Raw genomic sequence first — 14,224 nt, 5'->3', positions numbered from 1 at the left:
TACTTGAGGGTTTTTTTATTTTTTGCAAGAATTTAAAACATTTTGAGCTTATTCAATGTGAACAAGCTTTTCTGCCACCAGCTTTATTGTAAAAATGTATAGGTTTTTACTGTTTTTATATATAATATTGTACTTTAGGTTTTTGTAGCTTTGAAGTGCATGTGTTGATTATAAAAGAGTGGATAAGGATGCAAGTTCGTAACTTATAAAATTGATTTCTGTTATTCTGCGTAAACAAATTCATATTACCAAAGTTCTAAACAAGAGATGATTTTTAATTATCCACTTAAATTGTACAATATCTTTTATGTATAATTACTCATTCAAAGATCTATATTAATAATCAAAGGCATACCTACGTTGGGTATAGAGGGGTCACCGAAACCCGTTAACCTCGGCAAAAATGCTGCATATGTCATATATATATTTGTTTGTACATTGAGGACAATTTTAAATTTTTGTTGGCCCCGTCTGTCACAAAACTTCGGACGGGAGCACTGGTCGGGAAGCTTGCTCAGACGTCTTCCGTTGATTGACGTCTAGAGTTCGAAACCAGTTCCAGCATTTATTTTTGATGTTTTTTTCTTCTTTTTTTTTGAATTCAAAGAAAGTTTACTCTTGCAAAAACTGAGTATGACAAACGGTACTTTCTTAATTCCTTAGTCATTTCTTTGTTTTTATTATTTTCCACCTTTTGCCTGGCCTTTGTTTCTTACAATTCTTACCAACAGTGTCCTCAGCATTATTTTTCATTCTTCTTTTGGCCCTTTTTCCTTTAATTCTTTTCAACATCTATTAATTTCTAATCCATTTACATTATTTTTGCACACACTCTCTCTCAGGTATGTTACAATAAATTTAACACATCTTGTTTTTATTTGTATAATTGTTAGAATAGATGTGGTTCTGTATAATTTAATTTAGAAAATGCTAGTAAAACATACATTTCTCATCTGGACGTAGAAAATTTGATTAAATTAAAGCTAAATCTATTTAATTAATTGGATTATCATTTGTATATATAAGTTGAATAAATACAACAATCAATTAAATGCACCATGGCATTAAGGGTGTACATAGGTCGGGTTGGTTCGGATTTTGCAATTACCAAATCAAACAATTGTGTCAGGTTATTAAATCTAAAGACCAAACCAAATCAATAAAACTCGGGTTTTTCAATCTCGGTTTTCTCGGGTTTTTGGGATTTTTCCCCGGTAAAATCTTTGCAGCACAAAGCATATAACTTGTGCTCAAAATATCTCATATAACTTGTGCTCAAAATATAAATTACATCACAATAAATATATTTATATATTAAATATATCTAAACTTTCTATATATGTAATGTCGGGCTGGTTTGGTTTCGTTTGACTTTCTTTAGTTAAAACCAAATCAAACTAATTATGGTCGGATTTTTTTCTCCAACACCAAACCAAATCAAACCAAACCATAGTCGGGTTTTGTTTTCTCAATTTGACTCGGATTATCGGGTTGGTGCGATTTGTCGAGTTTTTTTGTACACCTCTACATGGCAAGAGCCGACTGTATGGATTAAGACAAGGTGCACCCGACATCAATAAATCCTGGGTTCGCCTCTGTTAATAATATTAATATCATTTTATAAAATTATATATCATATGACTTGGTTTACACGTGCCGAAAAACTAGTACTTTACAAAATTTGTGACGTAGAAGTTATATCATGCTTTATGTTTTTAATCACTTCCCAAAATCATTGGCATGAACAAAGGGGAAAAAACTTGACATTAATAAAAAATACTATATTAAAAGCATGAAGGCCCTTAGTGAAATGTCGTTCGCCTTTTCTATCCTTTAAAACATATTTCACGCTAGATAAAATAGTCATTTTATTATTTTTCTAATATTAAGGAATATCTATTTAATTATTTCCTAATATTTAGGACTTCAAAATCAACCAAATATTATATTTTGAATCATTCGTTGTTTAAATTAGGTAAGACAATATATTTATAAAAGAAAATTAACACCCAAAAGGGCTGAAGTAGGAAACTTTCATTCACTTAGAACTCTTTTTAGATTTAGGAGTCTTTATTGTTTGCATAGAATTATAACCAATTATTTATTTATAATTTTAGTAAAATAAAGCTAATTGAAAGAGAATAAAAAACTACAAATGAAGTCTCGTGCACATGGAACTCCCTTATAGGTTTAGGAATTCTAATATTATAAAATAGTACTCTTTTAGCGTGAATATTTCAAAGGGTATTCACAATACACCTTACAACAAGTACCTTTAAAAAATAATTATAGGCTAAAAGTTTCTACTTTTCAATTTATGTAGTATACATTTGAAAAATATATCCGTAATTAATTACGAATAACAATAATATCTACAAATAAGCTTTATGACAATCATAGACATTTAATTCTTTACTAATTTGTTGAAAATAATTACTATATTTTTGTTCTTATTGATTAAGCTAATAGCATAATTTGTATATTTTCTGCGATAAAAAAAGGTACCTTTTCTCAGTTAGTTGACTTTATTTGTGTTTTCTATAATGAATTTAAGAATATATAACTTTTCAAATAAATTTTTACAGAATAACTTAAATGTTCAAGGGTTAATGCGTTCTTGCTAAAACTAAAAATGAAGAACGATAACTTGTGAAATTGAAGTAATGATATTATATAAAATTTGTATTGATTTTTAAGTTGAATATATTGACCTGCATGATTGAGGGCTTATATGGGATATAGTTTCTCTCTTTATTAGGTTAGCTAGATAAGTTCAATAATTACTATTTTCAAGAACTTATATTTTTTTTATAACTTTTATTTTATCACTCAAACATAATTTTCAGTAGAATATTTATATAATATTTTAATATTTCATATTCATCGAGATAGTGTTCACTCACAATCGTTTGTCTTTTAGATAAAATATTTAGGAATAATCACTAAATTCTTTCCCTAACACTTAGGATTTTGATCTAAAAAATCATATTGTTTGATTGGAGTCCTTCATATAAACTATATTTAGATTTAGGGTATTGAATTCCAAGCATTTGACGAGTATTTTTTTAATATTGGTTTAGGAGTAAACTTTTTTTTTTGGTTATAAAAGCTTAGGTTTAGTAGTTCTTATTTTCCTTTTCTTGGTTTAAGTATTCTTATTTTCCTCTTCTTCTTTTTTCCTGTTTTTGAAGTACTTTGTCAAGGTTTATGAGTATTTCTTTTAAATAATAAAATACTCATTGAATTACTATTTTTATATTTAAAATTTATATCAACTAACTTTTGTTATTAAATCATACTTGGGTGTAAGAACAAATATTTAGCAATCATAAATGTAGTGACCTCAATCAATTCTAATATTTATAAAATTCAAGTATCAAGCTAACTAAGAAAATATTTTGATTTTAAGAATATAAAAGAAAGAGAAGTGTTGGTAAGATTCAATAACACTAATGGTTGTACTAACATAAAAGTCCAAAAGTGATATCTCATAACGTACAATGAACATATATTATTATTTGATAAAAATTATAATTATGGTTAAATATTTAAAATTTGGATGCGCTAATATTAATTGAATCAACAAAAAAAATTCTCTTTAACAATTAATTACATCTCGATTAACCAAAAAAAAGTCTTTGATTTAACTAATTTGCTAAAATTTCAAGTCATTTTTTGCGAGATTCATCATATAAATCGGTTATAGTATAGTATTAAGAGTCAAAGTATTAAAAATTCAAATGTTTAACAACAAAAATGAAACATTAGAAGACAAAATATATTCTAAGTGAGTTGTCATTAATTAATATTTTTTTTGGTATTCTGTTTAAATGACAACTCCCTATACTTATTGTTAAATATTAACTTAACGTAGAAATTTTTAAAGTTAGCATTTGATAACTTGATTTATATGTTCTTCATATACATATATTCTATTGATGGATAAGAAATTAAAAGTATTTGGATAGTCCAGCGGTAATGAGAACTAAAACCTTGCAAGAGGGGCATACAGCTGGAAATACGAATCACAGACAAGTGGACATAAGAGAATTTTGTAATTACTAGTAACTCATTTTTTTGAACCAAATTCATGTTGCTTACAAATATTTTAGAAACTCTACATCAATCAATCCAGGAAAACGCAAGGCCACCGGGCAGCACAGAAAAAGAAACTAAGGCCATATAATTGGTCAGTTACTCTATACAATCATGGAACTGCTGAACCTCTTCACATTATCTGTGCTTCTTTTCTAGCAAGTACAGATTAAATGCTAAGTGCAAAACCTATCTACATTTATAAATGTTTACATAGTACATTTATCAAGCGAAGACATCGTACACAGAGACGATACAAGGTTATTTCGTATCCATGTTTATTACAGCCAAAATCACATCAAGTTTTAACTGTATGCTTGTCAAATATGTGTTTCATTTCATTTGTACTTGACATCTACTAGTTGATGCTTATTTGAGATTACTGTTTGCATGGCCAAAGAATACGATTTAAATAAATAAAAGACAAAAGGAGAAAAATACCATCTAGATTCAGTACTTTCAGTAGAGACAGGCCAAAAAACATGCATTTAGGCCAAGAAAGAGGACCGCATACATGAACATCATACAAACATATATGAAATACATTATCGGCAAGAAAGAAGACTGGATAAATGAGTGCCATACAAACATATATGAAGTGCAATAAAATTGTTGAACCTAGTTTAATTGGCAGTGTCTGCTACTTGTCGGACCCACCACATACACAAATATATCAACCAATTTCTACCCCCATCATCGTGGAGTGGACCAGAGCCTGCAAGCAGAACCTCTCTCTGTTAGTGTATATCATCAATTGTTGAGTGTAATAAAACAGCGGCCTCGTTCAAGACATGCTAAACAAGCATAAATTAACCAACAAACAGGCAAGATATGATGATTTTATACTTCTTCTTGATTAGCTACTTCAGGAATAACATTCGTTCAGAGACCTGTAGCAAAATGGAGAAGGAGGTTTATTGAATCGAACCACGAACGCTGTTAAGCAACTAATACCAAACTCAAGTGAATACCAAGTTTTAAAAAGAATCTATAATCCTTTCCCCGATTCAATGTACACATCAGTATTCTTCAGCCACATTATCTTATGTTGTACAGATCCTTCATTAGCCTTGACATACCCTTATTGAGCGGGTGTGAAATAGATGCAAATACTTCGTGTTAATTCTTCAAATTTTACCAAAATATAAGAAACTTGAACCCGTATTGCATATTTCCATATGCTCATGCCCATACTTGGATATGTACAACAGATCCATGTACCATAGGTCATAACTAAAAAAGAGTATGTCCTACATCATCTTGCAGTAAAATTAGCAATCACGTCACAGCAAGAAATACCCAAGCACGAACTTAAGTTAACATAAATGATAAGAATGCAAATAACCCTGGAGTACCTATAGATCATTTAATCATTTCACTTGAATGTTAAATATGCAAGTGTCTCTTGTGGTGGGGCAGTACAACATTGGCAGTGCACTGCAGAGAATGATTCAAGATATGATACTTATTTTTTAGGATAATCGTGCACCTCAGCTCCCACCAGCAAAGATATTGGGTAACTCTATCTGCCAAGGCTTACACAGATGGAAAGAAATAACCTAGTGTTATTGTCTCCACTTGGATTTGAACCTGAGACCTCATGGTTGATTTAAGATATGATCTTTTTAATGCATAATGCAGACACAAGTCAATATGAAATAAGATCAATCGGATTTCTCTACATACAACCCATTAGTTTCCATTGCCATCAAAATCAGGACAAGAAGATAGACTAACCTGTAGTTCCTGTTCTGAGATTTTAAGCCTTTCACCACACTCTCTTACTTGTGCATAATGTTTATACAACTACAATAATTATTAAACACCACTACAATTAGCACGGATTAGGTAATTAGATTTATTATGAGAAGAAAATTGATAATGCCGAGATACCTTTGATAATTGCATCTGTCTCTGTGATGTAAGCTTCTGTGCAGCTGTCAATGAATCCTCCAGTTTCTGTTTTCATCAAACAGATGCTAGTGAGAAGGAAGAAAAAATATCTAAACCATGTTCAAGGAACTCACTGAGATAGTATGAATAGTAGTAGAAAAGAATATGTTACTAGGAAAACCCTGCAACTTATCATAACCTTGGATCTTTCCTGTAACTTAGACACCAAATTTTGCTTCTCGTTGACCAATTCCTCCATCAAAGACGCCTAACCAAGTCCACTAAACATTAGATTCAAGTAATGCAGAACTTACTACTGTATCCAAAAGTCAAAAGAACATTTGTTTATAAATATAGATGTAGTAAAAAACCTATCAAAGTAGGAAAAGGTACCACAGAGCCAATTACACAAGGTGTCACTATGGTCTTTCTCTTCTAGTAACAAAATGGTAAGTGAAAACCAAAATGTAATACACGGTCCATAATTGCAGGTGGATAATCAATGAAATAAGTAAAATAAGACTTTTGAAGTGCTATCAACTCGTGACAGTGGTCCAGATGGTATATAGATGTTTGGAGGTGTTTTGGAGAGATTGGAATAGGATGGCTCAACAAGCTATTTAATGCTATTCTAAGAAATGGTAGGATGACCGATGAGTGGAGAAGAACAAAGAAGATATTAACTATTGTGGCATTAAACTTATGAATCATAGGATGAAACTCTTAGAAAGAGTGAGAGCCTTAGACTTAATTCTTTTTTGATAAGTAATAATATAATAGAGCTAATAGACTTAGGGACTCTACAAGGGTGATAGAGAATTAATTTGGATATATGCCAGCAGATCAATAATGGAGGTATATTCTTATTAAGAAGATTGATGAAAATTTATCACGAACGGAAGAAAAATCTATACATTTTGCTTATTGAGATCAAGAAGGGTCCTTTGGTGACGGTTGGAGAAGAAAGGAATTGATATTAAATATAAAAATGACATAAAAACATATATTGAGGATCTATCACTAGCGTGAGAACAATAGTAAAATATACAAAGTTCCCCATACTGTAGATTTATATCAGGGTTCACCATTGAGCTTGTACTTGTTGGGCTTTAGTCATGGATAAGTTAACCAACACAATATAAATAAGGTCTCATGGCGTATGCTATTTGCTGATAATATTGTGCTAATCAATAACCAGCAAGGGTATCAATTAAATGTTTGAATTATGGAGAAACACTCTAGAAAGCAAAGTTTTTAGGATAGTATGATTGAATATATGCGCTACAAGTTTAGTCAGCACAAGAAGAGTGAAGTTAAGGTGAGACTAAACGGGATTGTGGTGCTTAAATGCAATAATTCAAATATTTAGACTCGTTGTTCCAAGAGAATGAAATGATAGATGATGATGCTACGCATAATCAAAATTGAATGGTTGAAATGAAGAATTATTATCGAGGTCTTATGTGATAAGAATGATACCTAAAAAGATAAGTTCTATAAAACATTATAAGACCAGCAACGAATATGGGAGTGAATGTTGAGCCATTAAAGTGCACATCCAAAAGATGAGTGTCGCAGAAATGCAGATGCTAAGATGAGGAGTCATATAAAATTAGATAGATTAAAAATGATCACATTCTCCAAAAGATGCAAGTAGCACATATTAAGGATAAAATGAGAGAATGTCGTTTCAGATGATTTGGTCATGTCCCAAGCCTACATCAAAATGCACCAATTTGTAGGCGTCAAATCACAACAAGTGAAGGTGTTAAAAAGGGACGATGTAGACCTAAAATCACACATGGAAATAAGTTGTCTTGAAAGACATAATTTCTTGGAACCCACGCAAGCTTAGCAAAAGATAGACACTATGGAAGGAAAAAATCTATATAGTCCAGTTAGTATATATTTTGGATATGTTAGTACATTTAGGTCTCAATTCTTTTAGGAGTTTCTTTTAGCTCCATCTGAGATTTTTATGCCATTAAAAATATTGAGAGCTTTTCTGTACTCTTTATTAATGATCTTTTTTTTGGTATAATGTTGACCTAAGAGGAATTCAAACGGAGAAACATAATTAGTGAGGATTCATATAGCTGACCCCAACTTATTTGGAACTGAGATGTAATTGTTGGATTATTTTATCAACTCGTGACATGCAAAGAATCAAGAATTTCAAATACTAATAGTTCTAGCTTATATCTCAAGCTGATTTTTCTGATGGTAAATGTGCTGGAATTTGAAATTATCCTCCATCAAGCAAAACTTGGAAGCAATCTAACCATTCATTTCATTTTAGCACAAGTGAAACTATTCACACTTATCAATTTCAAGGAGTGACGTGCCTGACCATCATTTTAAACTACTTATAACACCCAAATAAAGAAATCGTTGATCTACTATTCTTCAATTACCTTTTTCTTAAGTTCTTCAAGTTTCCGACCTGAAATTTCTGTTTGCCTTTCCATCTGAATAAAATTAAAACAAAGTAACACATGAAATAAAGCACTAACGCCAACTACAAAGTTTCAAATTCTAAGATTTATATCATTTTTTAAAGCAATGGTCTACCTGATGCTGATCATTCTCACTTGACTCAGCTGACAGCTCTCTACTAACATGGTCGTCTAAATTAGACCTGTTCAAATTAGACTTACCATTAAAACTGTCCATTATGCTCATCTAAGCATCACCATCAAGAAGGGGATTGATTTTACATTGTCAACCAAAACAAGAAAAGACCAGAGCTACCAAGCAAGCATAGGATAAATGGTTTCAAGCTACGGTGAACACTAAACTAACAATTGCACAAGTTTCTATCATAAGTGCAAAATATAACTAATGAGGCCTGCAAATGTATATGTTTCCGCAGAATGTAATAATATATCTGCATAAGAACATATGCCAAATAAAAAGTTCCCAAAGAAGTAAATCGTACATGAAACATCAGCATAATTTCTTCTGGCATGCCTCAAATATCAGTTAAGTGGTTGAACACTCTACTCAATTTTCTAGTGTAAATGAAGAATAATCAAAAAACCAAACCAAATTTGTACAATTTGATAACGGGCAATCCACTTTAATGTGGTTGCAAGCCGCAAACATGAGTTATAGAGAAATAATGTATCAATAAGACATATCCAAGGTGGAAAGTGGCAGAATCACACTAATATGCCTCTGCACAAAATTACTTGACCCTTCCTACCACTTTTCAGAAACCACCAATGACCAATCAGTAGAGAATATACACAATGTAGAATAATAATGAGTACCAGCAGCATGTAACGCAAAGTATGCTCAACCAATTTAGTAGCTTAAAAAACTAGCAGCAACACATTAAGTAATGTACGTCCTACCGAGGCAGTAGCTTAGGCATTTGATCGTTCTCTCTATCTCTGCTTTTATGGTTACTGTTGGTTTTCTGCATCTTTATAGGCTGGTCCCTCTCTCTTTCCCAGCTACTTTCTCGAATCCTTTCATCTTCCGGCTCAACATCCTCCAAACGTCTTTCATCATCGGCACCCCGATCTCTATTGACTTGATAATCTAGTGATCGACCACGATCACGATTTCGGTCATATCCTCTCTCCCTCTTGTGATCGCGGTCTCGAGAATGCTCTCTATGCCCATTCCTACGTCTGTTATCGTCATGATCATAGCCTCTTTCCCAATCTCGATCCGTATCACCACCTCTCACCCCTCTCTCAGAATGCCGAATACTTTCTCGACCAAAATCTGATCTGCCACCTCTTGTAGTCACTTCATTTACTCTTACAACTCGCCCATCAATAGTCTGGTGGAAATATATGTTATTTATATCACTTCAGTAATTATAAGCTACATAACAGAGAGATCAGAAAATACCCTCCCATCCATTTCATTGATGGCACGCGTGGCTGACCGAGGATTAGTGAAGGTGACAAAGCCATAACATTTTCCTCCAACCTTACGGTCATTGATTATCTGAAAGTAAAACGTCCAACTTCTGAAAATAAAAATAAATGCAGAAAAAGAAAAAGCTATTGCAGCCGTCTGACAATATTACCTGCTGGCCATGATTCTAAGATACTGTTTTCAACCAAAGCACAAGCAGATGTGGCTACTTATCACAATGAACCTATCTAGTCATACAGAGAAATCACTTATATATTTGAATCACAACTTCAATTTCGAGGAACAAAATGATGTCAAGTACAACAAAAACTGCATGATTTAACTGGAAACCAAATGCAGTCAAAATTACTGAATCCATGCTCCTCTAATTCAAACACGTGAAGCCACAACCTTTTCAGCATGTAAGAAACTTGGGTTCATAGTAAAATGTTTAACGGGGCTTGATATTAATTCAAAGAGTCATAACAAGCTTAACCAACCTTTTTTTACTTCTGCAGGCATCACCTTAACGAACCTTAATTTTAGGCACAGCAGTTTTTCAGTACCAACCACTTACCATATAAAGGCAAGGAGTCTTTCATACCATTCAGTAAAATAGCTTAATTCTTTAAATGGGAACCAAAACATGTTCATGCTGTAACGATCTAACCTTTTATTCAATTAACAACAAGCTAACATAACTTATGCAACTATTCTAGTGGGGGGAAAACAGAATAAATTTAAAATGAACGATTAGCTCACAGAAGACTTGGTGTTAAAATCAAGAAGCTCACAGAAAATCCCGTTTTGCCTTGGCAAAATCCCATGGAATTCCAATTCGAAAAAACCCTAATTTATGACATAAGCTGAGATAAATAGTAAAACATAGTATGATTAAGACCTTAATGCCTACAACAGCACCGTAAACATCGAAGACTCGACGGAGAGTTTCTTCGGTGGCGCTGTAGGGAAGCCCTCCCACGTATATCGAGCTCTCGTCGTCAACTGTCATTCTTTCTCCTCCACAACGTTGTAACTACTTAATTGTCTTTGTTATTGTGGGAATAGGATAGATTACTCTAATTTATGTATAATTAAATGCAGAAGACAAAAGCACCTCGTGAAGCCAAATGGCACAACAATAGAATGACACATGGCATAATTAGTTATTAAATTATTTATTGGTTTTTCTTTTTAATTTAAATATATCTGAAAAATAAAAATAATTACAAAAACTAATATATATATGTATATATATATATATATATATATATATATATATATATATATATATATATATAATTAACTATAATAAAAAAAATAAAAAACTATATATATAAAAATAACTAACCATTCAAATTGGGTGGGAGTAGTTTCAAGTTGGAATTTTTAAATTATTTTAAAATCAAAAGGCAAAAAAAAATAAAGCTATAAAAAACGGGAAAAAACAGAAGAAAAACTACCCATTCAAATCGGAGAATAGTTTCAAGTTGGAGTTTTAAAATAATTAAAATAAAAAAAGATATCTTATAATTAACTATAATAAAAAAATGAAAATATAAATATATAAGAAAATAACTACCCATTCAAATTGGTAGTTATTTTTAATTAATAATTAGTTATTGGTTATTATTTTGAATTTAAATATATATAAAAACGAAAATAATAAAAAAATATAAAACTATCACCTATCTATAATTAAAAGCAGAAGACAAAAGCGCCTCATGAATCCAAATGGCAGAACAATAGAATGACACATGGCATAATTAGTTATTAAATTAGTTATTAGTTTTTCTTTTTAATTTAAATATATCTAAAAAATGAAAATAATTAAAAAAACTACCATATATTGAAGTACCGCAGATAAATCAGTAATGCGCCAGCTGTCATATTGATCACACGCGTTAGCTTTCAGTCAAATTTAGGAGCAATATGAAATGACCAGAATATCCTTTAGCAGCAAGCAGACATGACGACCTTCAGCTGCTTCTCTCGCTCTTCTATATATTAGTAATTCTAAAAAAATATATATATATATATATTAAATTGGTTACTTTAATTTAATTAATAAATAATAAATATAGATTTCTTATCTATATCTATATTAATAATTAACTATAATAAAAAAATAAAAAAATATATATAAAAAAATAACTACTCATTCAAATTGGATGGGAGTAGTTTCAAGTTGGAATTTTAAAATTATTTTAAAATCAAAAAGCAAAAAAAATCTATCTATAATTAAAAGCAGAAGACAAAAGCACCTCATGAAGCCAAATGGCAGAACAATAGAATGACACATGGCATAATTAGTTATTAAATTAGTTATTGGTTATTCTTTTTAATTTAAATATATCTAAAAAATGAAAATAATTAAAAAAAACTACCATATATATATATAAATAACTACCCATTCAAATTGGGTCGGAGTAGTTTCAAGTTGGAATTGTTAAATTATTTTAAAATCAAAAAGCAAAAAAAAAATAGTCTATCTATAATTAAAATAAATATAGATTTCTTATCTATATCTATATTAATAATTAACTATAATAAAAAAATAAAAAACAAATATATAAAAAAATAACTACCCATTCAAATTGGGTGGGAGTAGTTTCAAGTTGGAATTTTTAAATTATTTTAAAATCAAAAGGCAAAAAAAAATAAAGCTATAAAAAACGGAAAAAAACAGAAGAAAAACTACCCATTCAAATCGGAGAATAGTTTCAAGTTGGAGTTTTAAAATAATTAAAATAAAAAAAGATATCTTATAATTAACTATAATAAAAAAACAAAAATATAAATATATAAGAAAATAACTACCCATTCAAATTGGTAGTTATTTTTAATTAATAATTAGTTATTGGTTATTATTTTTGAATTTAAATATATATAAAAACGAAAATAATAAAAAAAATATAAAACTACTATCTATCTATCTATAATTAAAAGCAGAAGACAAAAGCACCTCATGAAGCCAAATGGCAGAACAATAGAATGACACATGGCATAATTAGTTATTAAATTAGTTATTGGTTATTCTTTTTAATTTAAATATATCTAAAAATGAAAATAATTAAAAAAAACTACCATATATATATATATATATATATATATATATATATATATATATATATATATATATATATATATATATATATATATATATATATATATATATATATATTAAATTGGTTACTTTAATTTAATTAATAAATAATAAATATAGATTTCTTATCTATATCTATATTAATAATTAACTATAATAAAAAAAATAAAAAACAAATATATAAAAAAAATAACTACCCATTCAAATTGGGTGGGAGTAGTTGCAAGTTGGAATTTTTAAATTATTTTAAAATCAAAAAGGAAAAAAAAACTATAAAAAACAGAAGAAAAACTACCCATTCAAATCGGAGAATAGTTTCAAATTGGAGTTTAAAAATAATTAAAATAAAAAAAGATATCTTATAATTAACTATAATAAAAAAACGAAAATATAAATATATAAGAAAATAACTACCCATTCAAATTGGTAGTTATTTTTAATTAATAATTAGTTATTGGTTATTATTTTTGAATTTAAATATATATAAAAACAAAAATAAAAAAAATATAAAACTACCATATATATGAATATATTCATATATATATATATATATATATATATATTAATTGATTACTTTAGTTGAATTAATAAATATAGATATAATTAACTATATAAAAAATGAAAATATAAATATAAAAAAAAACTACCCATTCAAATTGGGTGGGAGTAGTTTCAAGTTGGAGTTTTTAAATTATTTTAAAATAAAAAAGCAAAAAAAAAATTCTATAATAATAAATTATATATCTTCTCATATATTACAAAAAGAAAGCGAATACTAAATATTGTTTAATATAATAAAGAAAAATAGAACAAAAAAGTTATTCACTGACTATATAAGTACGTTTGATTTAATAGAGATTTCATTATTGGGTATATCGTATTGACAAACAAGATGACAATTGAATTTTATTAAAGCAATACTATCTAATAGGATCAAACAAGCCTGATCATAATTTAATTTAATTAATATTTTTTTAATATTGACCGCGCATTGCGCGGGTACGACTACTAGTTAGTCATTGAAAAGACAAATAACCATAGATTGTTATGAATAGTTTGTACATTGGATGCTATATTGGATGTCCATGTTGTAAATAACTTAAAGATTAAATCTCTTATTTTATGTCCATCATCTTTACTTTTTATGCCTATAAAAGGTCATGTAATTGCAGTAGAAAGATACACCAAAGTGAAAGAAGAAAACACTTCTCCCTTCTTTCTATATCTTCTTATTTACATTTTACTGTATTGCTTTTA

General features: G+C 29.5%; 1 protein-coding gene across 5 annotated transcripts; it reads right to left on the bottom strand.

Moving 5' to 3' along the window:
- Window positions 1–4,522: 4,522 nt before the first annotated feature.
- Window positions 4,523–10,928, bottom strand: LOC107798967 (uncharacterized). Of its 5 annotated transcripts, none has more exons than XM_016622003.2 (10): window positions 10,763–10,928; window positions 9,853–9,951; window positions 9,345–9,781; window positions 8,560–8,626; window positions 8,403–8,456; window positions 6,188–6,256; window positions 5,989–6,054; window positions 5,833–5,901; window positions 4,942–4,985; window positions 4,523–4,810 (listed from the first exon to the last, which is right to left on the bottom strand). In XM_016622003.2, the coding sequence occupies exons 1-9, from the start codon at window positions 10,871–10,873 to the stop codon at window positions 4,956–4,958; spliced, it is 1,002 nt and encodes a 333-aa protein (XP_016477489.1). In that variant the 5' UTR covers window positions 10,874–10,928; the 3' UTR covers window positions 4,523–4,810; window positions 4,942–4,955. The 5 variants fall into 5 exon arrangements, with proteins under 5 accessions (XP_016477489.1, XP_016477486.1, XP_016477488.1 ...); XM_016622001.2 differs by having other exon boundaries at window positions 4,620–4,810; window positions 6,161–6,256; XM_016622000.2 differs by lacking the exon at window positions 4,942–4,985 and having other exon boundaries at window positions 6,161–6,256.
- Window positions 10,929–14,224: the final 3,296 nt, after the last annotated feature.

The sequence above is a fragment of the Nicotiana tabacum genome, chromosome 22, assembly GCF_000715075.1.
Source record: "Nicotiana tabacum cultivar K326 chromosome 22, ASM71507v2, whole genome shotgun sequence".
Lineage (NCBI taxonomy): Eukaryota > Viridiplantae > Streptophyta > Magnoliopsida > Solanales > Solanaceae > Nicotiana > Nicotiana tabacum.
This window is presented reverse-complemented; position numbering and strand designations above follow the sequence as displayed.

Excerpts from the sequence above, each read along its gene's own strand:
- LOC107798967 (XM_016622000.2), bottom strand. The coding sequence starts at position 10,873 with ATGACAGTTGACGACGAGAGCTCGATATACGTGGGAGGGCTTCCCTAC. Across the intron at positions 9,782-9,852 it reads TCAATGAAATGGATGGGAGG|ACTATTGATGGGCGAGTTGT; the intron begins GTATTTTCTGAT and ends TATTTCCACCAG. Across the intron at positions 6,055-6,160 it reads TAAGTTGCAGGGTTTTCCTA|AAACTGGAGGATTCATTGAC; the intron begins GTAACATATTCT and ends TGATGAAAACAG.